The sequence below is a fragment of the Parus major genome, chromosome 3, assembly GCF_001522545.3.
Source record: "Parus major isolate Abel chromosome 3, Parus_major1.1, whole genome shotgun sequence".
Taxonomy (NCBI): domain Eukaryota; kingdom Metazoa; phylum Chordata; class Aves; order Passeriformes; family Paridae; genus Parus; species Parus major.
The window spans coordinates 24,752,711-24,779,680 of NC_031770.1; the positions used below are offsets into that span (position 1 = coordinate 24,752,711).

The 26,970-nt window shown below is 38.1% G+C and overlaps 1 protein-coding gene and 2 long non-coding RNA genes across 5 annotated transcripts in view; 2 read left to right on the forward strand and 1 right to left on the reverse strand.

The window, feature by feature from the left end:
* THADA (THADA armadillo repeat containing) overlaps nt 1-26,970 on the reverse strand; it is a 154,110-nt gene that overhangs the window by 10,601 nt on the left and 116,539 nt on the right. For all 3 annotated transcript variants that reach the window (XM_015621549.1, XM_015621551.1, XM_015621553.3), the window contains 5 exons: nt 23,785-24,197; nt 23,311-23,432; nt 21,844-21,916; nt 20,545-20,689; nt 17,266-17,397 (listed from right to left, as the gene is read on the reverse strand). In XM_015621549.1, the coding sequence (XP_015477035.1) occupies nt 17,266-17,397; nt 20,545-20,689; nt 21,844-21,916; nt 23,311-23,432; nt 23,785-24,197 (885 nt within the window). The remainder of the gene's footprint in view (nt 1-17,265; nt 17,398-20,544; nt 20,690-21,843; nt 21,917-23,310; nt 23,433-23,784; nt 24,198-26,970) is intronic.
* LOC117244189 lies at nt 1,693-6,260 on the forward strand. The gene is made up of 2 exons (XR_004496792.1): nt 1,693-4,998; nt 5,119-6,260. It is a non-coding gene; the product is annotated as an uncharacterized LOC117244189 (long non-coding RNA).
* LOC107201773 overlaps nt 17,406-26,970 on the forward strand; it is a 30,998-nt gene continuing 21,433 nt past the window's right edge. Inside the window, exon 1 of the long non-coding RNA XR_004496790.1 lies at nt 17,406-19,454. This is a non-coding gene — a long non-coding RNA (uncharacterized LOC107201773). The remainder of the gene's footprint in view (nt 19,455-26,970) is intronic.

The window sequence follows — 26,970 nt, forward strand, 5'->3', positions numbered from 1 at the left end:
TTTAATTAAGTCAATTCATATGAATTATTAAGTGTATCTTGGTGAATTTTTTGCAAGACATAAAAACAAGCATAAAAATGCTATTTATTTCTACAAAAGTACTGATACAACACTGAACTTTTTGGTGCTATAACCCTCGTTCTAGATGCAAGCTTAACTCAGCTGATGACAACTGCTGAGAAAACTGCACTTTGGAATTACTGGAATTCAGAGTTATTTTAGATTATTGAAAAATACTCTGGTTTTCAAGGCCTCTTAGGTTACAACATGTTTTGATCTTGTTCTATACTTTCTCCTAAATGTTGGTTTACATTGGTATTTCTCATCCTTCTTCCAGCAGCTCTCTCTAAAGGGTGGAACAAGGCAGAGTTGCAGATTCCTGCAAACTGTGGCTATTGAGCATATCTGAGTAGAGAAGGCACTTGCTAACTCACTACAACACATCTGATTCAAGTGTATGTGTGACTTACTGAAGGAAGGTATTTTTGAGTAGAATAGGAAGAAAACCAACTAGGAAACCTCCGTAACTCTGTCTTTGCATCACTTCTGATACCTTTTATAAAATGCTATGGAGGGGACACTGTTTTTAGGATGGTTTGTATTTAATTTTAATCTTTGTTTCATATTACTTGTTAAAAGAAGGTGACATTTGAAAAGAAGTGGCCATAAAATTGTTCTTACAGAAAGTGCCATATACCTTTTTGTATAGTAATTTATGTCAAAAATGTTCATAATACAGTCTCAGCTTCTTTACTGGCCAATTTTCTAAACCAAATTCCTCACTATGTAAGAGAATACACCTAAAGAGCAAAACCCCACAGAAACCATTCACTATATGAATGCCTGATGAAGAAAAAGCCCAGCCACCCTCATATGAAAAGCTTCCAATACAGTCCAGATTGTCTATTCTTATTCAGATGTCACCTAAGGAATGAAATATGTGCAAGGAACAGCTCACATTATTTTTATCTTTTTGGTGATATATGGACACAGATTCATAATGCTATGAAAATACAACTAAATTTTCAAATTCTCTGTAATGTGAGAAGCTACCAAGACCACAAAACATTCACACTGTGCTATGAACAAGTGACCAAGAGAATTTTCTTGCTTTTTTCTGTCAAGATCAAAATGTCTTCCAATGCCTATTGGCAAATTGCTTTTAATGCAGTATAATGGGATCTGTTTTAAGTTTTCTGACATTCCAGCAAAAAAAGTCAGCTGGACTATTGAGCTGCAGTCATACAGACAGGCAGGTGCTGTTTATCCTGTTCAACAACACAATGATTACAGGTCACTTAGTGATCTAAGGAGAACTTAGGGCCAGTTCCCCTGCAGGTGTGTAACAGGTAAACAGCCCCAAGTTTCAATCCTGAATGGAAAATATCTATCTCCAAAGATTTTTTCAAGAGCATTTTCACTCCATGAGACAACCACTGGCTCTTTTCAATGGGAAGATGACACACCAGTGATTTCACTCGAGAGCAAATTGAGTTTTGCCCTTTCTTTCAGAAATACTCTAAAGTGAGATTACACACACATATTCCTCACTCTGCTACCAAAAGTTTTGATTCACATTAAAGACCTGCTGATCCTAACCACCGTATTGTGACTGAGCCACTTCTAGAATCGGGACTCTATGTTTCTTCCCAACACAATGTTCACATTAAAGAAATCCAAAGGAGTGGTTCACACCCTTTTTCCTTCACAAGTTCTTGCCACCTAGGTGACTTCTGGATTTTGCACCTTCAGTGACCCAGGACACTTCTATTTACATGGGCAGGTCTACACCTCTCTGGAAGTCACATGACTTACTTGTATCTCTCTGGCTGAAATACCTCACGCTCCAGCATTTCCCTACAGCTGTAGTCTAAGTGTGTTAAAAGCCAGCTCATGATTTGCTAGGAAACTTCTAGCTGTCATCAGGGCATCCTCTAGCAGGCTCCAAAGGACTTGGAGAGTGTATCTCCATCCCAGATATCAGTGGGGTGGCTCCCTGCATCTTCATCTGCATCTTCAGCAGACATGGCATTCCAGAGGCCTTGGCATGCCCAGGTGGATCAGTAAATTGTAACATGGTTTGTATGAATTACTTCAAGGCCCTCATCCAAGTAAATTTACGTAAGGAGCAGGAGCTGCTTAGTTTTGCATAAAGTGTAAATCTATACACAAACTCTTTGACTGATAAACAGTCAGTAACCAGAGTTCTTCAACTGAAAATCCAACACAGATAGCAATATATTTGTCTAATACAGATTTTACATTTGTCTTTTCCATTTCCTTCAAAGTTCTTTGAGGAATTAGTTTGTGCCTCTTCAGCTGAGAAGGAACTAAGTGCTGACTCTTCTCCCCAATGTGCTGTATGGAAGTGTTCTCTGCACAAGACAAAAATTAAAAACATTTGTGTCTCACATAGTAACACAGACATGAACTGTACAATACCAGGGACTTCCCCACCACAGGGAAGAAATCTCTCTTCCTATTCTCTACACATTTAATACATGGCTTTGAATCTTTCTTATTCAAAATACTCCAAAATATTCTAAATAGGCATGGAAGACAGAATGGCTAAGTAACCTGGGGCTCTCAGTCATTCATCGTGATACGGAGTGCTTCATAAATCACTTTATAACGATATACACGGAAAGAAGGAATGGCACTATCTATTCTGCAAGAAGAGCAGACAGTCATGAAGATTAAAAAAATCTTGACTGGTTTTAGATGTCTGATCTGAGACATTATGACTTGTTTCACTGAGGAGTCAGCACCCCATAATGCTTTAATATTCAAAATGTCCTTCCCCCTGGCTTCAACTGTGTGAGCTCTGAACTCCTGCAAATCATGCCTGCAAGGTATACAGCTAAGCATTCAGCATGGTGACCTCCCTTCCAAACTCTGCTTGGAATAACTTACTTACCTGCACAAAACAACTCTCTGGGAGAGGCAGGGACATAATGCAAAATCACAAGGGCAAAACTAAACAGCTTTGGCATGTCCCTTCTTGTGATCCTAGTCTTACTCTCTTTATCACATGCAGCTTGCAGCTGAGGTAGTAATGCTGCTGGAGAGGATAGTTTCCTACACTGTATGTTCCTGATTCACCACCAGAGCAAATCTGCACTGTCTAATGAACTATAAAATAACTTCTATTAAAATACCCAGGCAGTGAAGTGATAGTGAAACTTGCTTCTTCACAGATGCAGCATTATAAGGTTGAATTAAAGTTGAATTTCCTAACATTTGGATACCTGACCTTGCAATCTCCTGAGTATTCTTGGTGTGGAGAAAGGCTAGAGGAGGAAGATGGCAACATATATGTATAATTTGCCAAGAACCAAAAAGAAAAAGAGATCTGTACCTTCATGATTTCAAGTATCTAAACACAGCCTGGACCAGAGCTACCTACAGCCAGAGCTACACAATCCTGAGGCAGTGTTCCTGGCACTGAGCATCCTCAGTAGCCCTGCTCAGAATGCAGATAAGCATTTCAGGAGCAGAGAAATTTAAGCTGCTTTGTGAGCACAAATATCTTCTGAGGTTTTAGCTTTTAGGCTCCTTTTAATCTCTATTGAGATATATTTATGAAAAGTATAGCATTTTATACTATTTCTCAGTCAAACTTGTACATATTTTACCAAAAAGAGCATGCATATCTAAAGCATATATATTTAAAAATATTCAAAGAAAAGGCCTTCAGTCTTTTTCACAGCCTGCATAAATATAGTATTTCCTCTAAATTTCAAATGTAGAATCATCTCTATGGTAACAAAACCCAAATAATTAAAGTTTAAAAAAATACAGTAAAGAAAAATCTCAGTACCAACTAGTGAGGATTAATACAAGTAGTTGAAAACCAGGGTTTTATAATGAGGACTGTTAGGCAACCCTAATAACAACAGCCCATCAACCCTCCTTATAAAAATATTCAGTTCACACAATTAAATTTACAAAGCATATTACAAAGACACAAATGAGACAGAAAAGCAGAAGACTGTAAGTTTACAGAGGTCAATTCAAGATCTGTTGAAAAGGTGAAAGAACCACAGAGGATGAAATGTGAGGGCAGGTAGAAAGGAAGAGAGCACTCAGAGCACAGAAAAGAGTAACAGCTCTAGTATATTTTATTTAATCAAAGTGACTATCTGAAAGAATAAACAACACCAAAGGGATTTTTCCCTCATTTTTAAACAAAATAAGCAAATCAGGAGGCACACCTTCTGTGTGTTTCCCACCGCAACTTGTGAGCTAGTTTCAATCCAGACAAGAAAACATACGGGAAACTGAAACATTTAATTTTGTTTCTATGAAATAGCCATCTGGGTAAAGAAAAAAGACCCTACTGCTGTCATGCCTACTGAAAGGATGAAACCTGAGTCATCAGACATAAGAAATCCATTTACCTGCAAAACAAATCTATGAAAAAACCCCATCAAACCTAAGCTTCCTTCACTTCACTGCTCAATGAACTTTTTACCCTTTTTACTTAGTAATGCCATTTGAAGTTACAGTCCACACTGTGACTGTAATGTGCATTTTAACATAAAGGTTCTTTCTGTCTTTAACATCTTCTTTTTGCATCTGTTTATTTCAAATGAATTTCCTTCAGGAAAGACCACATTCTACTTTACCTTGCCATGGATGGCACTAGGTGAGACTTAATCACAAATTGTGAGAATCGTGTAAAACCCCTAATTTGGAGAACTTACCTCTACGTGGTGACAGCCTTTCACAGTGACACACAGATGACCACGCTGAAAACCAAAACACATTGCAAAAAAAGGCAGCTAACAAGGAAAGGCTGCTTGTATTGCCTCTACTCGTACAAATCTGAAATGAAACCACTGTTGAGTTTTATAGACCAGCCTAGAAAATAATTCAGTTTGTGTATATCTAAGTATTATTTCACACTGAGATCATTTTATCCCTAGGCTTTCCCTACACCCACAGTATTTGAACTCCAAGGTCTCCAAGCAACTCCTTGCTTTAGGGGAGCATGAGGTCAGTGACCCAAAGTATCAAATAATATGTATTTTGGTCTATAACCTTAAAGACTATTGCCCACCTGAGTGTGATCTTGCCTAATTAAACTGATCTACCCAACACATGTTGCTTTTACAGAATCCTCATGGCTGGAAGGGACCTCTGGAGATCATCTAGTCCAACCTCAAGGAGTTTGCTTTAGGGGATGGAAATCAATATGGCAAACATATTTTCTAAAAGGCCCTCCATTAACACAGTTTATGTGATCCTATTGCTATTAAGCTTCAGAGAAGGTGGCACATGCCTGTTTTCCTGATGTTTCTCAGAGGCGGTGGTGATGGAATATGATATGTTACTATTCTCTATTGCAAAATGGCAATTGACTGGAATATTTACATCTGGGGAATTTGAATTAAAAAAGAAAGATGTTCTGGAAATTACGTTTTTAGTTGTGCTTCTTAGGGCATGTAACATAAGACAGCGGGCTTTCAGTATGTATGAGAAAATAAAAAAAAAAAATTAATTAAAAGATCATTCTTCAGCTGTTTATTGAAAAGGCAGGTTAAATACAGCACCTAAGTGTAATCTATAGTGTTGAAGGTTTACTATATGGATTCTGGAATTAGGGAAGGTTAGTTTTGTTTGGGTAGGAACTTTTAAGTACAGCAAGGAGAAGTCCAAAAGTGTAACTGAGGTCTTCAATACAAACATGAAATCTGCCTCTGTGTGTCTGCCCATGAGGGTAAGTAAAAAAGTAATTAACACAGTACATGAAAAAATGAATGGGTTTTATTAGTTCTGGTAACAAGAGATTGTAAGTCTAAGCTTCACTGTGATCAAGCCAAGTGTATAAGTTAATCAAGACCTTCACTGAAGTATTTCTGTTAACACTTTCATCTTACCAGTGGGAATTATTTATAAAGCTGCTTTCCACTGGCAGCATGACAAGGTGATCATTAACACAGCACAGACCATGTGAAGGAACAAAATTAAAAACATGCAAAAGTGGCATTACACTGGTACTGTAAGCAGCTGCCATAAATAATTCTGCTCCTCAAGGTGATTTCAACAGTCTTGCTCTAAATCTAATAAATCAAAAGCCCTTTATAAAAAGTCTAGTTCTCAAAATTTAAATTTCTAGGCTTCCCAAGGATATTTAACTTTACTTTCTCAAGCATGAGAAATCAATTTGTTCAACCAAGCCAGTTCCGAGTTCTCCTTGTAAGCGCTCATTTGGAACTGATTATAGAGAAGGAGGAAAAAAAAAAAAAAAAAAAAAAGTTGAGTTTTACACATCTCAGGTTTTTGAAGTAAGAGCCCATTGTGTCCCACAACTGCTTCCCCCCACCTCCACACCAGGAATTAAAGTAACCAAATCAGTGGGAAGGCTGTGGCACAGGAAATCAGTAATATCATAAAACCAACTTTCATTCTGAGGTGCCACTTTGACTCTGTCACAGGTAGGAATTATCTTGGTCATTAAAAATCTTGACTGACTTATGTGAAAACAAGGTGGTTTACATTGGTTTGCAAAGGTATTTATATCCTCTACCTCAGTTCCACCCACAAACACACAAATGAAAATTTGTGTGCAAAAATCTGCTTGCAGGAATGGATCCTCTCCTCATTCTTGGTGAAATACCTGTGGGATCTGACGGGCATTCCAGCTCAGCCTTTATACAGAATTCCATGTGTGTGTGGATGTGCCAGCCCAGGGCTCTCCCAAGTCCTTCCCTTCAGAACTTCTAGCATGCAGTACTCAACTGTTCTGTGTGGGAAGTTAATACGCAGGATGCCAAAAATATCAGAGATGCTGGTCCATATCCATTTGGACTCCTGCATCTTAAGCAATCTGAGGAGTGAGGCGGTCACAGGCTATGGATAACCAAAGCCTTGTCATGCACAGTCCCACTTAGAACAGCACCCTATTTGTTCCAGCTTTCACCTGTGCCAGGTAACAAAGGATCAAAAAGCTACCACCAACTTCCATATCCCATTTTCTAACTATGTCTAGCACTTAGCTGGATGCTCTGAGAAGGTGAGCTCCATTTAAAATGAAATTATTTTCTTTTAATTTGTACGCAACTCCTCTTAATTCCTCCAGTATTCTTCTTTCCCTTATTCCCTCTTCTCGATTCCTAACCAATGAACAATTCTTCTTGAAGTAACAAGATTTCTTTTCTATTGTTGTTGCTTGACTACTTTTCAATATAATCTAGCTTTAAAGATTACTTTTTAATAGTACCTGTCCCCTATATCAAATTACTCAGGTAGCCATTGTTTTTTCTAAAACAAACTGCTTAGGACATCTTTACCCTTTCATAGTACCAGTGAAACGGAAGAAGCAGTATTAATAATAGAACTGCAGCAACTGGTCAGCAAAATAACATAATTTGTGCCCAGACTTCATTTTTACAGATGAAGGAAAGCCAAAACCTTGTAAGTGCAAGTTTAATTTCAGTATTTTTAATTAATAAAATTGGAGTCAATTTATTCAAATAAAACATTTGAACCTTGGTGCAACAAGAGCTGAATACAGTAGCAAAATGCCATAGAGACTACAGACCAGCTATTGCAAACTTCATGTATCACAGAACTTAAATTACATCTCTAAGTAAATCTGTTAAAATAATACTTGACAAGTTTAGATATTTAAGAGCTTAACATTTTTCTTGATTATTAGCATGCCCACAATTAGCAATGTAGAATGCCAGCTACAAAAAGCAAACAAGAAACCAAAACAGCAAACTCTTCCTGGCCTAGCTGTAAAAACTAGCCAATGTAGGGTGAATAGTACAATTTATTTTCTTATTTTCCCTTGGCCTTCCCTGACAATCTGTCATGCTCTTGTGGAGTAGAGTACATTTGCTCCAAAGCACTGAGTCTTCTGCACTTCCAGCTTGTTTAGATAGAGTACAAAATAGCTCTATTCACAAGAATATGATCAGTTCCTTCAGTTTTTGTTTACTTCTGCAGAGGCTGATTTCACACAGTTTACTGGCCTAATTTGCAAAAATACTTTTTCAATGAAGATAATTAAGACTGCTGCTTACTTCTTCTATAATTAATCACGAGTAAAAATCTAAGCAATTTTTAAAAAACTAAAATATCATCGATCTCTCTCAGAAATAAATGAAATGCTTTCAAAGCAGATGATTATCAATGGTGCTATTTTGCTCATATCAAAAGGGCACACACTTATTAAGCTAACAGGAACAACACTTCTACACTTTTATCAGAAAACCTGGCTTCATAAGCTTAGGTAGTTTCATAAAAAACTGCAGGAGTGTGTGTATTGACTTTGGCTTCAAGTCAATGCTTCTTCATCAATATTTTACTCACATGCAAAGACTCCCAAGTTTAGGAAACTGCAGATAACAAATAGCCTTACTTGACACTGGCATCAGAAAGGAAAAAAAAATTCAGTGGTGGGTCCCTGAGCCCAAAAGTAATCACTGAAGAGGTTTCTGAACAAAAATATCTAAGCCATATTTTCAGCCAACTCTTCTTGCTCTGTATCTAAGGAAAATACTTAAACATTATTCAAGAGTCACCATTAAACCAGGAAACAATTTATTGCAAATGCAATTTTAAGACCTAATTACTTTCCAATCAGATCTTCTGAAAGTTTTCATAACAACAGGAGATATTTTAAGGATGCAAAAGTAGAATGACACACATAACAGAAATACTATTTCAAAGACACAAAATATACCTATTAGCATAAAAATAAGATGCAACCAGGCTATAGGTCAAATCTGCTCCCGAAACAGCCCTGAATTTACCCTAGCAGAAAGACCAGATGAATTCACTTACACTCCTAGACCTCAATTCTTTCATCCTTGCAACTGACCTGTAATTGTTACCTTCTTAGAATTACTACAGAAGATGTAAAAAACACCCAAATTATAGCTTCTAGCCACAGTAAGTGTTTCATAATGTCTACCACGTGTCATTTTGCTCTCTGGAAGAAACTTCTTAAATGCAAGGTCATCATAGTCATCAGGTAGTCACCAAATAGCAGAGGTATTTGCCACTTATTTAGTTTGCCAAGATTTAAATGGTCATCGTTACCTATTTGTCTCTCCACATAAATCCTTCTCCCTGCATGAGATGTACTGACCATTAAAAGCTTGCAAAGAACAAAATAATGCAGCCAGAATCAGGGTCCCTTAAGCAGAAGGTTCAACACTTAATATTTTAAGGAGAATGTTGTCTTTTTTTTCTGTTTGAACACTATCTACTTATGATCCTACAATTACAGACACTTTAAGGGTGTCTGTCCTTCCATGGTTTACACCAGTTACTTCAGTAACATGTGGTGCACATCACCCTGCTGAGTGTTCTGGTTATTCCAGGCAGCACCCACTGCCTCCTTTGCCAGGGCCCACGTCAGAGCATTCCCAGAATACACACACAGCTGTGTGACCTTCCCCCTGTCCTCAACAGGCCTTATCTAATGGAACTGAAGAGATGTCATCACCTTCCAGTGTCTGAATACAAAGTCCTACACTGTGTTTGAATAGAATACTGCAAACTGCTGGCACTGCTTTACACCTCTCCACTGAAGCCTCAAGGTGTATTGCTTCTAACAGGGTATCACATAGATTCCATACACAATCTTTTGAAAATAAAATTTTAGAAAATAATTCTGCAACAGGAGCAGCTCTGATTTGCTGTCATTTTTTTTCTGCTTTTGACTCTATTGCATCTTTTTCATATTCTCTTCTGCCTGGATGCATCTTGTTTATGTCTATTCTGCTTTCTACTGCTTAAAGGCCATTTGGATAAACGCCTCCCATTTAAATCCTAACATTCAGCTCAAAAGGCTCCTCTTTCATAGCAGGCTTAGAAATTCTGTTTAGTGAGCTGCACATCTAGTTACCATCTAGTTATCAAGAATACTCACAAAGTGGGAGAAATCCTTGAGCTGATTCCAGAAAAAAAATTTCATTAACCTTCTTTCCAGTTGTCCCCAGTACAGGGAACATAAACATATTTTGGCTAATATGCTTAGCAGTTTTCCATTAGTAACCCAGACAACACTGTGAGAACTTCTGGACTGTGCCCAAGCACCCGTGGCCTATCACAAGATCTGTCTGGGAGATATTTCTGACCAAGAGATTCCAAAATTATAAGCAATTCTCAAGGCAGCTTGAGCATCATGGAAGGCAATAAGTGCATTTTAAATGGTCCTTCCAAACCGCTGTTTTTACCTACCCATGGCATTAGCAAGGACCTAAAATTCATCCATTTGAGGGAAGCTGTTAACTTCCCACACCATAGCAGCTGTATCACAGCAAGTCACATGTCTAGAATGAAAGTATGCAGTCTCTTGCATGCAGTTGTAGCCACCCACCCACAGCACTAGCAACCATTCCACTCTCAGGCTAGCTAGTGGAAGAGCTCCAGGCAGCAGTGTCATCAAGCCCCTTCTAAAGCCAGGTTCTGACTTCATGCTTTTTGTATCCCCTCCATCAAACCTCTAAACAGAGGAAAATCAAGTGTCATTCCCAGAATAGAGAAGAAAATGCACAGATTTGAGTTAAATCAAGCAAAGCAAATCTTATCACTTATGATCTTGCCAGTTAATGCATCCTTAAACCAGTTTGCATGCATGCAATTCCCTAGCTTATGTTTGGGCAATTACCACTTATTCCTCAAAGCCAGGCAGCTGCCAGAACTGGTTTTAAGAGCCACAACTAAAGGAGCTGTTTGGGGCCTCAGAGGCCCATTAGCCTAACCTGAACATCAAGGCAAGTCACCTAGTGCATGAGAAAAGCAGAACTCTACACACTAATCTTTGTCCAGGATCAGAGTAACTTGACATTTTTTTTACTCACCACGGTCCTCCCACTTGCCTCACTGGAAGGCTACACCAGCACACAAGTAGAGCAAAAGGTGGTTAATCTATCCCCTAGTTTGGCAAGAGGATGAACACATCTGTCACATGAAAAGGAGAGTTCTGAACACTTTGCTGGCATCCCTTCTTTATATTTCACTGAGAGAGACACAGAGGTTCAAAACATGCATATTGTACACAGCAGTGGGGCACAGGTTCTAACCTCCACTTATTTTCCCATCTCCAATCCCACAGCACAGACTTTGCACTTGGCAAGTAAACAGGTCTGGGGTGAGGGGGGTTAACTTGACATGCTCATGAACTAAAGCTTTAAGAAATCTATTTAATGTATTTACTCAATGATAAACATGAGAAAGAAAAGCTCCTTTTGCTATGGAAAAAGTTGGCACTTACTTTAATGAATAGTTTGGAAACAGTTTCAAATGCCAACAAGCAAATGAGGCAATGAATAAAGTAAAATATCTTTACTGTTTCCCATGCAATATGTGGGATGCTTTTATCGTGCAGCTACACACCATCAATGGTGTTTTTAGCATTTAAACACTACCAAGGTCCATTTAGCATTTTAGGCTTGCCTAGCACTTACTCATAGCTGTTTCACTAGAAACTGGAGTAGATGAAATCTGAGCCAATTGTCCTGAAATGCTTCATGGACTAGTTGTAAAGGACATTTGGGGTACAAGTTTTGGGATCATGCCACTCACCCATGATTTGCTGATATCACCTATGGTGTTAATGATGACTGCCAGACCATTGTGCTGCATTAACATCACACAGACTGTGCTATCTCTTATCTCTTGCTCAAGTGATTTACTAGATCTTCTTAGGGTATGTATGCATGAAACCTTTTGCACAGCTTTAGGTTCACCAAGAAGATTTTTAGAGGACAGGAACAAGAAACATAAATCTGAGCAGGATTTATTCTCCCCTTATTTCTTTCAAATGTTAAAGCGAGTCTGATTGTCTCTTAACCTCCCCTACCTCTGCTAAGCCTTATTTTAACCATCACTGTGCCAAAAAAAACCCAAAAACCACACATAAAGGTTCTTCTATAATCATGATAGCCACACCTACTCTAGATTAATGAAGAAGTTTGGTTTGAATTTGCCTAGACTTTTACACTAATTATGTGTGAAAAAGAAAATTGAGGTGCAAGAAACAAGCAGCTTTGCTCTTCTCCATGCCAAGGTGACAGCATGGTTCAGAGAGAAAGATTCTACCCAGTCAGATGGTTAGGTCTAAAGTCTTTCAAAGTCTAGAAGAGAATTCAGAGACACCTTGAAAATGTTTTAGTGCTTCAATGTAATTAAATGATATTTTTCCTTTCCCCCCACCTCCACCCAAAGCAGCACATTTTCACTTCTCCCTTTACACACATTTATACTTGCTGGCCAAAAAACAAAATAAAAGTGGCTGAAATGCTCCTACATGCCTGAAACAGTAAGATAAGCCTGAAATAATGTGGACCACAAAAAGAGTCAACACCCAGCAGTGAAGACTTCCACAGGAATCTTAACTCTATCTGTAGTGCCATCCCCTTCCCAATGGATGGTGGAAAGTCAGCTCTGAAGGTGGAGTCAGCTTCTTTAAAGCAGCCAGCTAATAAATTCTGGTCTTCCTTGCTGGTGAATCAAAAAAACCCAAAAAAAATCAAAAAACAAAAACCCAGAACACTTGTCATTTTCACTGATTATTTTCCCAAAAGATAAAAAATAGAATCTATCAAGAAGGGAGCAACCATCAAGAAAAAAAAAGAACATTGCATTGCCTTTTGCTCAGAAACTCCTGGCACAGGAGCATCAGCTATTGCTTATTTATTAAGCAATAAATGAATGGAACCAAAGGAACAGAGTTAATATAACTGAAATTTTGGCCACTGGATTAAAACTGACTACATCATGCTCAGAATTACTCAAGAATTTAGGGACGTAACAATAACAACATTACACTGATTTTCAAAGATGCTCCCAACTGCACCCAGTGATGGTGTTACTCAGAGTGGGCTGTTTACCTGCCCTGGGCTGCACAAGTTCTGCTGCATCTGCACAGCTGAGCCCAGGAGCTAACCTGCTCATCTCTGTACAAAACTGCTATTTCACAACAAAAGTAGCAGAAAGTTTCTGAAGTCCTTCAATTATATTTCAGAGTGTATTTAGGCTGCTAAATCATTCAGGCATTTTCAAAAGATTTCCTCAAGTCTGCAAATCTAATTGCTCATCTAAGCTTAATTCAGCTCAATTTTAAAAATCAGCTAAATTGGTGCTAATGCTGATGACACTAAAAATGCTCTTAAACTCATTTAAGGTTAATTTGGTAATTTACCAACATAAAGGTTAAACTGACTAAAGGTGTTTTTTTAATATAGAATGCTATATAATTTGATTGGCTTGGATATAATGGTAGAAATTAGTTTATTTGAACTTCTCTAATACTGACAAGCACATAACTTTACTTCATGTAATTCTTCTCTAGATTAAAAAAAAGCCATAGAGGAAAATGACACCAATAAGCACAGTTTTTGTTCTAGCACAGTTACTTGAATTTTTCAGGATATTTAGCAAAGTGATCACTAGTAGGAAAAAAGCACTCTTGCTTCCCCAGCTTAAATCAACTTCCTTGTAAGGAGTAAACCTCTTGTATAAAAGATGCTGCTGTGAATAGGTCTAGACTTTACACAGCCATGGGTCACTAATTTAATTAGATTTCAAAGATTAGATTCCACCTTTACCTTGAATACAATACTTCCTGTACCCTCCCTCATACTAAAAAGACTAAAACAATCCCCCAAAGGTTTACACCTCAATGCATGAGGAAACAACAACAAAGTGTACACACAATACCTTGAGTTACAGACAGGGTTTATATTGTTCCAGTTATTAGAAAAACCTTAACTACTTGCTACACTGGTATTTTTAGCATGGAAAACAGAAGCTTTTCTCCTTTCTGGTGAGACAGGATTCTGCTCTGCTCAGAAAATGACTGCCATCATCCAACCTCAGTAACTTCCTCTACTAAATATGAGCTTTTGCTTTCTAAAAACATAAAACAAACTTCTCTGTAAGAATAAAATAAATTTTAACAGCAAAAGTCCTTGCCTTCTGTAAGAAAATAGTAGGGCTTATAGGGTTTTACTTGGGGATAAATAGTAGAGTGAGGATAGAAGCTCTGAGGTGTATCAGTTTGCTCTTTTGAGCTTTTCTCCTTCCCAACGAAAATGGGGGTTGCAATTTCCACAGTGCTCTTGTATCACATGTGTTACCACACATTTCTGACTCCACAACCTAACTGTTTTCATCATTTCAGTGATCCAAAGCTGCATGAAGAGACTGGGGGTTTTGCTCTCACCAAAAGCCACAAGGGATCAACAAGAAACCAAGTTCATATTCTCCTCCAGGAGCTCATGTAGCATTTTAAAGAACTACACAATATAGGAGCTGTCACTGGAAGTGAAAGCACACTATAATAGACAGGATCATTTGCCTCCAGTTTCACCATCTATAAATGACATGAAAATACCAATTATTTGACACTATCATACTGCTACACATTTGTGCTGTTAGTCAGCAACACGCATATAAAGGAAAACCATGCTACAACAACTCTATGAACAGCCTATGCAAATAACTTTGCTACTGTTAACAACAGTCCAACTTCACCTTGCTCTGCTGAACAGGATGCTAATTCAGCCTTGGTCTAACTGCAACACCCAAGTACGTAACCTTTCTTACTCTACTTCCCCACATGAAAATAAGATGCCAGTTTATATCACATAGAAGGGCAGGGGCAGTTGTCAGGCTATAATCACAGATTCTTCTGGATCTCAATATAAATAAAGCACTTAAGGCATTGATTCCCTAAGCTGACAAGAAATGCAGCTCTTCTGCAGGCAGCTATAGGCTACTCCTCCCTTACATGCTGTGTACACAGTGAAAAAAGTGGATTTTGTGAGGAGTGGATATGAAGATGCTAGCACTAAAATTTCTGGCAAGACCAGTGCTTCTATTTTGTGAACAGCATTCCTGCTCTCTGTATGGTAAATTAACAGCAGTAAAAGGTGAAACACACCATAACCTATTCTTTACAGTGCAGTGTTTCTGGAAATGTAATGGCTACTAGGACACAACACTTTGGATGCACAAATGTAGCTGAAATTGTAATTGTCTCTTTACTCTCTCGTGTTAGCTAGTAGTAATGGTAATGATATAAAAGTAAAACAATTACAGAATGTATGCAAACAGGTTTCTAAACATCCATTCCTCTTTCTGATCTCAAGTTATCTTTCTGATCTCTTGATCAGAAATGATATATAAGAATGTATTATAGAAAATAATATAATTATAGATATATAATATAATAAAATTATAATATAGAAATAATATATCAGAAATCATGATAAAACTATTAGGCCACAACACTAATTTATCATCGTATAGTAGAAATGAAAAGTCAATTAATTTACAATATCCAGTAATTTGTTATTAAGTAAGAATTTTAAAGAGAATTGTTTCACAGCATCTGTGGATTTCAGTCTATGGGTTCAGTTATTTTAAAGTCAGTGCTGTGATGAAAAATCAGACTCTCATGGTATGAAAACTTGAAAAATATAAGCAGATATTTGAATGTAATTTAGAAATTTCCATGACAGAGAGGTCTGGTGATCCATTAAATGTCTACACCACAGACCCAAACATACTGCATACTCTCACATGCACATGAAAAGAAAGGGGGTAAATGAAAGTAAACAAACAACATACAAAAGTGAACGTATTTTAATCTGGTTATAAATAAAACTAACAAGTGCAAAACCGCTCCCCAAAAGCTAGAAAGCAAATCACAAAAAGTGAAAAGAATGGAGTGGGGAAAAAAGATCACAGGAAGGAACAACAATGATGAAAAATGAACATGAAAGGAAACTGAATTATCTCTTTTCAAATGCAGCGTTCTTTTCTAGTCACAGAAGATAGACACTCATTTAGTTGCAAGAACTTTAAATGAAAAAACAGGAAGGCACAGCTAAGTGTAACTGGGGTCAACAGATGTTTGGGGAGCAGGGTCCCTATCCTAATTAGGAACATAGCAAATAAAAAACAATTATTATGTTAGCTTTTCAATTATGGTCACTTCAGCTTTACAAAGTGGTAAGCTATAAGAGTAAGTGCTGAGGTGACCTTAATATTAATTAGGAGACAGAGGACAGAGGTCTCATCCATTAAGAGGAAAATATCCCTTGGCACCAGGATACAACAGGAAAGAAAGAAGAAGATACAAGGAGTCAGAGAGACAATCCAGCACTGTATTATTCCCGAAGAAAGTATCATCTTGAGACACTTCAGGATGTCCCCAAAGGCCAGCACTGAGGACCTGAGGCACATGCACACAAAGCCCTTTGATGCTCAAGAGAGCTGGGACTAGAGAAACTGTCAGAGCTGTGATGCCAGTGCTGGAACCAGAGCCTCTGGGATTTAACAGGAAGATGAAAGCTGTCCATACCATATCCCTCCTTTTACCTTCTTCTACCCCATAGCTCTGTGCCTGAACTGCACCAGCTCAAAACCATACTTGCCACACCAGCATTCCTGGCTACTTCTATCTACAATAGTGGCAAACATGATTTTTCTGCCTTTTCTTATTTTTTTCTTAACCACAAGGCTACTTGATCGCCAGCCTAGCAGAAGTTCACATGGAGAGGGCTGACTAATTTGAACTGACTGCAGACAAGTTGGTACAGACGTTACTGAGTAGCATAGACCAGGGACCACCAGAGAGAGATGAGCTAAGGAGTAAATTCTAATTTATTCACAACACATGGAAGAATGTGTCAGCAGAGTCTCAAAGTGAAGCGCATTAATTAGTTAAGCCTACTCAAGTTTTGTGGCTATTTTAAAATTAACAAGGTTGAGTAAATTAGGGCAAGCAGACAAAAAGGCCCACATCCTCAAAAGCACATTGTGGGTATGCTGTGAATTATCTTTGTTGATCTGGATCTAAATGGATTTCAAGGTCTAATAATGAATCAATGAGTTGAATACTGCTTCCTAGATTCCTATCTCTCTGTGATTAGGCTCTTACAACAATGTGGGATTCAAGGAGTGTCTTGCACTGTATTACATTAGAGCAGAGCTGGTATTAAAGAACTTTCAAACTGAAATTATGTGAATGTTGACTCATCACAGCACAAACCATAAAGCTGAGTCCTGCTGTTGTCTTTTTTACATCTCCATGTAACCATATGCAAATTAAACCAAGAACAGTAAAAGCAAAATAATAAAGCATGGTGGGCATCAAATTTGCTGTTATCTTTTATGGTACGTATTTATAGGAGATGGATGAAGCACTTTACAGTTAGCAAGAAATTTGTGATGAGAAATACTTTTGCCTCCCAAACATGCCATAATACTTAAAAGAATATAATGTTAACATACCTGTTCCTTCACTGCTCTTTTTTTCCAACTGTGCCACTTGTACCACTTCAGCAGCAGCATCCCTTACTACCAAGTCTTCATTCTGCAGCAGTAGAATCACACATTTCCACAGACCAAGGGTATCAGACAGTCCTGTATTTGTGGAGAAAAATTAGAGTTCTTTATTTTACATGCATTCAAAGAAGTCAGAGAGCTCTGTTTCCACACCTAAACACAACACATGAAAGGCATTGGCAAACCACTGGGAAAAAGACTGGCAATACAATCGAAGTATTTACAGCATTTGTGAAGCTTATCTAGGTGGCAGACCCAGCTTGGTTTAAACAGTGGGCAGCAGATAAGAGAATGGGCCTCTCTATCTGGGTTCAACTTCAGTCGTGAGTGCTCTCAATTTTCTACAATTTCTAGGAGTGCAGAATTCCTGTTTGGCAACATCAAAAATTCTGTGGCTGGAGATTGACCAACGCACTCTGATCACAGATTTGGTGTTGCAATCTGACTGAAGCAGAGGCTGCCAAACCAAGCTTTCTTCAGATACTTCCTAGATTTCTTCAGATACTGCCAGTAGGGCTGGACACAAATGCCATTCCCTGCCAGAAACAGCAAATGACTCCACTTTTCAGGGATCTGCTTCTTACCTCCTTGTCCCACCTGTCCCCACTACTCACCAGCATGCCCTTACACCTTACACCCACTCTCTGTTGGAAACAAGTTTAATCCATGGGGTGATTACAGGTACACATCTAACATTAACCAGAGAGAAGTGCCAAGAGGGAGGTGCTCATCTGGTAATGCCCAAGGCAGGCAGACAGCACACACCACCCCAGTGGCAATTCACACCTGACAAGCCATTCTTCCCTTGCAAACCCTCATGCCATTTACTGCTGCCACATCATTCATGACTAGCTCAAGTCACACATCTGTACTGCTAGGTTTGCTGGGGTATTTTTCAACTGACTTTTCAGGTCTTGTTGAACATCCTGGTTAAAGGAATCCACTGGAAGGTCACTTTTAGATGCAGCCAGCTGTTAGATATTACTTTCTGGTGACCACAGACAATACAAGAGTTGTGTTTCGTTGCTGGTTTTCTTCTACCATGTTTTCAGCAGGTTTATCAGAGATCTGTATTACAAGGCTAGCCAGACAACTGTTATTTCACTGCTTGGACAAAGTAAATTGCTCTAGGCTTTACTACACAGGCAGAAGAAACATTCCTGTATTACCTGTATTACCATAGGGAAGTCCCTATGTGGCAATGGCATGAAGTATAATTATTTCAGAAAGAAGTTGCTTTTATTCATAGTGTGACACACTCAATAATGTTACATTGGTACAGCTAGGGCAGAATAATTATTCTCTTACAGATTCAATTGCCAGATTTTCCACCTAGACAAGTTTCTACTGTATCTCCAGAAGCAGTGGAAGTCTACAAGGGGAATTTGCATAAAGACTTTTTCTGAACCCTCAAGCAGCTTGATGAAGAGATTGTGGGGTCACCCATATACATACTGGCATTCACCCTCTTTCTCTTAGGAACATAGTAATGGAAGCTCTTAGGAATGACTACAACTCCATTTCATACAAACACAGTTTCCTTCAACATCTACTTTTTACTATATGTGGTCAAGCAAGCTGATGCAGAAGGAGGCAGAGAAGTCAAAGCTGTTTACATACACACAACCCCTTTAAGGGAATTATTCTGGGTTTATATCACAACTAATCACCAGCCCATGCCCTTGATTTGCCAAACTCCTCACTGCAGTACTGACAGTTTCATAGTTGTGAACACCCCCAGACTGACAATTCTAGGTACTATGAAGGGTCAGCTCTGCATCTTTCTTCTCCAGATCAATTTTCAGAGCAAAGAGCTAATTCAGATGGTTTGCCCGCTGAGGCCTTGGGGCTCTATTTTCTGGGCTGTTTGGGGACCATTTATTTTTGTTTACTTGTCTGTTTTCATTTGTTTTGTTAGGATTTTACATAGGGAACAAACTGCTGCTATTTTTTATTTCAGACCTTCACATCTGCCTGACTGGAAAGCATGGAAATCAGCAACTGTTTTGACAAGATCAAGGAGGAAACTGTTGTCCATCATCTATGGACCACATCAAAATAACAACAGATGAGAAGCACAGCATTTGGGAGTTTTTCACTCCAATACTTCCACTGTCTTCATCTGACATAAAATGGTAATAATGTCTGTCCTATGAAGAGCTTTATCTAGATGGTGAAGCTCAAGATTTCCAGAGCTGATACCATGAACACTTAATAGTGCAATGTCTACCTCATATAGCAGATTTAGCTCTGGTAAATGTTACCAATACCTCTTAAAAAGCACATCTCAAAATAATAGCTAATTTTTCACAAAATCACTATCTACAGATTAAGAAATATACTGTTCTTTTTGTGTAAGAGATATTTGTATCCAGTCCACATAGATGGACTTAAGCTACTTAAACTAAAAATATTTATATAACCACACTGGAATGAAGTATCACAGAGTTACAAGGATCTAAAGCTGACCATCCTGTTCAGGATGCAAAATAATTTCTTTATCATCTATTACTACCTATTCTTTCATATCTCTTGGCCCTTTAGTTACAAAATCCCCCTATTCTCTATTCACAGAAGGCAGGAGGTAAAAGAAAGCTAAAAGAAAAAACCCATCTATTCTCCAGAACAAACCAGAGCTTCACTTAGCTTTGCTTCCCAGTCACTAATGTACTGTTGAATAAGGCCATGTAGATTTAGCTTGTTCTTTATTTTCTAAAGAGACAGTCTAATGTTAACTTAAAATAAAAATCCTTATACCTAGGAGATATAATGTGATCCAATTATTAATCATTCTTATAGCAGAACATATCTCTCATTTCTAGACTGAAGCTCTTCATTTCAACATCCAGCCAGCACAGCTTTGTTACATTCCCAGTGTTAAACTAAACTCTTTCCACCTCAGCAATAGAGTACTACAGAAAGATTCAAGTCACAGAACAACTGCAAGCCAGTAATTCTGTACAGCAGTGTATAGTGACCAGGAGACACAACAATATCTTATGTGCCCCTTCTGCAGAGTTGTTGTCAGAGGCTGGGCACATGTGCTTTTTCTACCAGAATTTAAATAAATCTGTATGTTCAGTAATTAAGTCCTATCAAAATTTTCAAAAACCCCTGTCTGAAGTAATTATGTTTTGACTGTGCATACACACACAATAAATTTGAAATCATGTATTAATGGATTTCATAAAAAAAAATCCAGAAAATTACTTTCAAGCTACTTACCAAGGATAAGCTTCTCATTGATCAGAAGGAATGATGTTATACTTTTAAGAACTTCAGCAGCTGCTAAGAGCATCTCTGTCTCTTGCTCATCTCCACAAAAATACACTATCAGCCGAACCCATTTTTTCAAGACTTCTTCTGAAATCTGAAGGCACAGAACATGTAAGAAGTGTGCTGTACAAGCTGGTCTTACCTCTAACCATCACACTGAGCTATGGTCTGCCTAAGGGATACTGTTCATTAGTAAATTGTGATTAGTAATGTTCACATGTATCCCCATTAAACAGTTGGGAAATTTTCTTTTAGACAGAATTTAGATGGAAAACTGAGGTACCTGGTCTTTCCCAAAGCCAAAAGCTCTCTCTGTAGGTATATCTTACATCTCCCATGATTTATAAGTTATTAGTGAAAGTTATTACAGCATTTCTAGTTAAGCTTTTACAGCATTTTTCATTAATTCCTGTAAAAAATGCTAACTTTAAGTACTCACACTATGCCTTTCCTTTAACAAAAAAGATTTAACATCATAATTCATGTTCCTCAATTCTTGTGTGCAAATACGATTTTATATTTTTTTATAATGAGCCATGGTTATTAGCATAAAACATGAATCCATTCTACTATTCATTCAATGAAAAATAATAGCTTTGTAAGGAAAATAATCTTTCGTTTTAAAACAGATCATGAGAGTTTTGTTTGTTTTAAATATCCACTAAGTGGGTTTTGTGTCTTTGAAAATATTTTTTAAAATATCTATCACTAAAGCTGCTTTTGCACTGTTTTACACATACATATGTGACATCACAGACTGACAATTTAAAATCAAAAGAAATCTGAGCTGGCTGGGAACTGCAAACTGCACCCAACCACTGCTTCAGCTGCGTGCCTTCCCACCCGATGTGGTCTCCTGTGGGTTCTCCAAAAATCAAGAAACCACAACAAAGCTGCACTTCATTAAATGGGCTGGTTTCAGAACAAGCTGTAAACACCACAGGCATTTCCCTTTCCACATTATAGTGACCATTTTGGATGAGCTCAGAAGCTGAAATTACTCCATCAGAAATATTTATGTATGTATTTAACTTGAAATTACTTTGAGAGGGATGTACTGAGATGACATTCATGGCTGTGTCATTTCAGAACATGGCAGTGTATTCAGAGAGGATGACATAATATCAAAAATTATGAAAGGACACAAGAAAACAAAAGCTTGGAGCTTGGATCTAAAAGAAGCCACATTACTGCAATCACTAAAAACTCCAGGATTACGAAACTGTTAACCAGCTCCATTTCCCTTACCTGCTGATGGTTCTGCAAATGGTGGATAATCAATCTGGAGGCAAATTTGAGAGCTATGGTTTGACCTTCAGGGCTGAGAAAACAAGGCAAAGGACATTTCAAAAAGCCAGCTAATTCTGTCATCATTTCATCTCTAGAAGAAAACCAGCCAGCTCTTAATTATTTCTGATTATCACCAATGGGTATATCTCAAGCTGAACACTTGGAGTTTTTACATTAGAGATCTAGATGTTAGCCAAGTTCTCAGCTGATACGCAAATGAAACATGCCCTTACTTCCACTTCTCTCATGTTTATTTTCTATTTACATACTTCTCATAGAAGAACACATTTGAAAATGGAACATGAGTCTATTAAGTAAACCAGACATTATTTTAAATTGTGAACAAATGCATCTCTTGAAGCTGGTGTTTAGCAGCAGGAATATCTCTTCTACAACTGCTAGAAATACTCCTAGTGAAGAATATGCTTACTACCAGCTTCCAAGCCTCTCTGCTGCCTAGCAGGATCTAAGGACATGGCTCTTGGCACCTTGGCTTCTGAAGCCTGTTCCCACCATGGGGAATGGCAACACCTGGGCAGCAAGGCTTGCTATTTCAGTTATTTCCCTCTAACAGCACCAGTTTGTGTTATTTTACCACCAGTATTTTACTTCATCACAGAAACCAGCATTCCCTGTCATCATCATTTGAACAATTTAGTGAAAATCAGCAGCAAAAATGCACAGCTATAAAATGCTGTTCTACACTCTATACCTTCTATATTCAATGTTTGTAACACTGGATTGCAATGTCTGCATGGCTTAAAAAACTATCAGAAATAGGATGTTGTACTCTTAGAGCCTGGACACTGTAAGCCTGTTTGCCCATTCCACTATGAATGGATGGACACAGTTTCTAATTCAGTAGGAACTACAAACTAGCTCCACATTTTCATTGCTTTCTGCTGACTTTATAGTCTGTATAAGGAGTGCAAACCCTAAGGATTAGGATTATCCATTTCTGCCAATCCAACAAGTTAAATGAGATCTGTCATTCTTTCTACAAACCATCTGCCCATTAACCAGGATAGGATAGGAGGGATAGCAGATTCACAGCAAATGAGTGTATGGTTGGATCATTGATACTAATGGTTAATTCTACAGTAAAGAGGGAATTTCCCAGTTACCATTCAGGAAGAACTATGCACACTGGCTATCACAGGACAGCCAGAGTAACTTCTTTTTTCAGGAACTGTACTACTGGACATTTACAGGGTGCTAGTATGACTTGTGGGCCTTTTTAATAATTCAGATAAAGGTCCTACCTCTCTGAAAAATTCTCAAGAACCCACTTTATTCAAATAAGCCACACTCTCTTTTCTGAAACACAGATTTTTAAATGAAAAGGCAGTCCCAAACCAATATATTTATGTTCAACGTTGAAAGTTTTTAAAATACAAGTATTTCAACATGCATGACAGACCATACCTGCTGGAGATATCTGCAAGGTTTAAACTCCAGGTTAAGAGCTCATTTGGATACATTTTTATAGAGCATTCAGTCTTTGGAACCACATTTCTGAGATCCATATTATAAAGAATTTCCAGCACCTGCAGACACAATTCACAAACTAAGAATTTACAGACAGTCTCAACAGGAATGTGATATCAATAAAACACTGACTTAAGCTCCACTCCAAGAACTTCTCCAGAGAGAACAAAGGTTCTCTCTGGACAGTTCTAAGAAAGCAGAGAAGCTCTTGCTTTTACACAAGAACATCTGTTACAAAATTATTGCACAGCTCCTGTTCAGTATAAAAAAACCCTCAACTATTCACCTACTACTTAAAAAGCAAAATGCATGTTTGAAATATATTTTTGAAAACTACAAATATAATTAAAAAATTAAAAACATGATTTACTGAAAACATACAAAATGTCAATAAAGAAAGCACCCTCTTACCTTGCAAAAACACTGGGCATTTGTTTCTGTCAGAGCCATTGTGAGAAGAGTGTCTTCCAAATCAGCGAGTAAACATAATACACCTCCTCTTCCTTCTGCAATCCGCTTGGAATTTCTTTGTTTCAGCCACTGCAGTATTGCTTCCAATGCCAGCAGACGCACTTCATGGAACTCACAGTGCAGGAGACGAGTTACTGACAATGAGGGCTTGGCCATTTCCCTTGCAGCAGCTGAATCACAGCTCTGGATGTCAGGACCTGCACTCACTGACAGCACTGATATTACAAGTTTGGTGGTGCTCTGAAGATACTGTATCAGTCCTGGTTCTGCTGATGAGTAGGGAATACCAGACACCAATTCAGAATCTGAAATTACTCTTTTCATCTCTTCCCAAAAGTCAAGCAATTGCATTCCTGGAATGAGAGTAACACTTAGTAAAGTGAACATTAGATGATATTACTATCTGCTCCAGATCATGAAGTTGACAAATACCAGGTATGCAAAAGGTATCATAAGGTAAACTCAGGCATGAGATGAAAATCAGAGTTCTCCTTCATTTTAAATTGATTCCAAATTATAAAAAAGCTTTGCTAAATATCACATGTATTCATATTAAAATCAATAGAAACAAGGACACAAATTTTTCAGAGAACCATGACTGTTCAACACATGAGTTGAAAGTTTCAAACAACTTAAAAATGCTACAGTACCTTGCAGATTGCCTGTAATCTTTACCAATTACATATGTTTGGTAAGTATTCCTTTAAATCAAACTAGTAATACAATATTGCAAATTGTACAAGCCTACCATTTCTACCATTGCAAAAATGATTAACACAAATAAACTATTAAATATATGTAGGAAAAAAATGTAGATAGTTAGCTCTAAAATTAGAGATCACACTGAACAAAGTGCTGTCTGTCAGACTACTCAGCTTCAACTGAAATCAAGAGAAATAAGCACAGAGGCCATACTGATAACACTGAAAATCTCATGCCTTCATCATTTTAGTCAGAAAAAATTGCTATTAAGAAGATGCTCCTTCAAGATAAATAGACCTGTTCTGTGTGTATCAGTCTAAAGAATTTTATTTATTAAAAAACCCAGGATACTCTTCCTTTTCTTACTGATTTTGAACAGTTAACATAGCTAAGAAAACAAAGGAGCTGCACTGTAACCCCTCTTATGTATCAGCACAAGAACTGTGACATTTCAGCCATTTACATTGGTGCAACCTTGTCCACATGGCCCAGCACAGCCTAAGAACCTTCTTTAGTGCTTGGCCACCTCCTGGAGCGAACAGAGGCCACTGCCATCTGTGATACCAGAGGGTTTCAAGGCTTTAGCAGAGTTGGCAATGTAGACACAAAATGAAAAATAAGTCATCAATGGTCCTATTTCACACCCACATAGACTGAAAAAACATATGTGCTTTGAATTCAGTCTTCTTTTCCATCATCAGCAGGAATGAACTATTTTATAATATTGAAATATTTTTTTCCCAGTTCAGTGTCTGTATAGCTTGTACTGCAAGAAAATGAACATGTTATACTCCACAAAATTCAAATGCAAGTAGAGGAAAATCACAAAAGAACAGAGAACAGAGCCATTAGTGCTAGGGGATGTTGGAAGTTTAGGTTTTTTAAAATGTGAAAATGCACTAAAGGTAAATACAAAGATTAAATAAACTTACATTTCTTCAGTATCTGCAAGAAGACAACTCATTTAACTTTGCTATTTATAATTAAACACTGAGCACTGCTAGAAGCCTGTCCAAATAGTCCTACTAAATTCCTGAATTTGACATGAAGCCATAGCACAAATATAGATTTATTTTGCTGTCCATGAAGTCATTTCCCTAAGCTTTCCATTTACAGTTAAATATCCTGCCCTTTCACATTCAGATTCTTCCAAAGCCATCTTAATTTGTTTGACATTTACACAGAAAGTTAACATGGTTGTACACCATCTAGCACGTAAGACAGAATAATTTCTGAGTAATTCTGGACATGTTTCAAAGAAATCTAGTATTTGTGAAAAATATTCAGACATATTGCCCAACCATTAGCTCTGTCATTCACATTTTAGCTACGTTTCCTTTCCTGAAGGGACTTGATGTAGTCAAAAGAACTCCAGCATCAGTGCAAAGCTGTCTCAGAGCATTATCCTCTACAGGACACAGCTGACTTCCTTCTCATAGCAGTGCAAATTTGTATATTTTATTTGCTACATTTCTAAACCCCTCCAAACACACTGCTTTTGCACACTGGCATCATAGCATAAACTAGCATTAATGCCCGTGTCACACGACACGTATCCAACTGCCAGAACCCCTTAATTTCTCAACTGTCTGGTTGCCTTGGAGAGGGATTAGGCCTTCATCTCAGTTATTACACAGCCTGACTCCACAGACAGCAGTTTAACAACAGAAATAATCCCAGGCAGCTGAAAGAAAAAGGTTCAAGGTCGAACGCCTCAGTTCTGGAAGAGAAACAGCTTCAGTTTCAGAGCAGTGCACCCTCTCGGGTTCCTATCTGCTCCCCTCCTCAGCTGCCTTCCAGCAACACACACATCACTTGGCTCAGCTCTTCAGACCAAGGGTGTATTTGTAAGTAAATTGCAAGAGAAATGCTTCTATCTCCTGTCCACGTTACTTTACATTGAAGTAAGCTACATGCAAGCAGTAATGGGAAACCTGACAGGATGGCAGGGTCAAAGCTCCAGAGCAAGGAAAGTGAGAGCAATATTAAGTGCACAGAGAGAGAGAGAATGAGGGAGCAAGAGAGAAAAAAATAATTAGGGGAAGCAGTGAGGGTGTTTTCCATTTTGTTGGTGTCAACATTGTCAGCTTCACCAGAGCCTGCAACTCAACATTAGAGAGAGTGGTGACTCTCCTATGGACTCCAGGAGCTGGCCATGCAATGACCTTCCAACTCAGCAAACTTTCACTTGTATTTTGCAAGGCCAGCACAACTTCTCTTTATGTCTTTATCTTTGAAGGCAAGAACTACTTTTATATAAAAAACATAGCAGAGCTACTCACTCCCAGAACTACTGCTTGCAGAGACTGATACAAGAGTCTTTGGCAACAGATCCTCTTTTTCTGTACATATCAAATACTTCTGCTTTGGAAGCCTTCTGGATGGCTAATTTTTTTCCCATGCAATTGTGAAAGACTGGACACT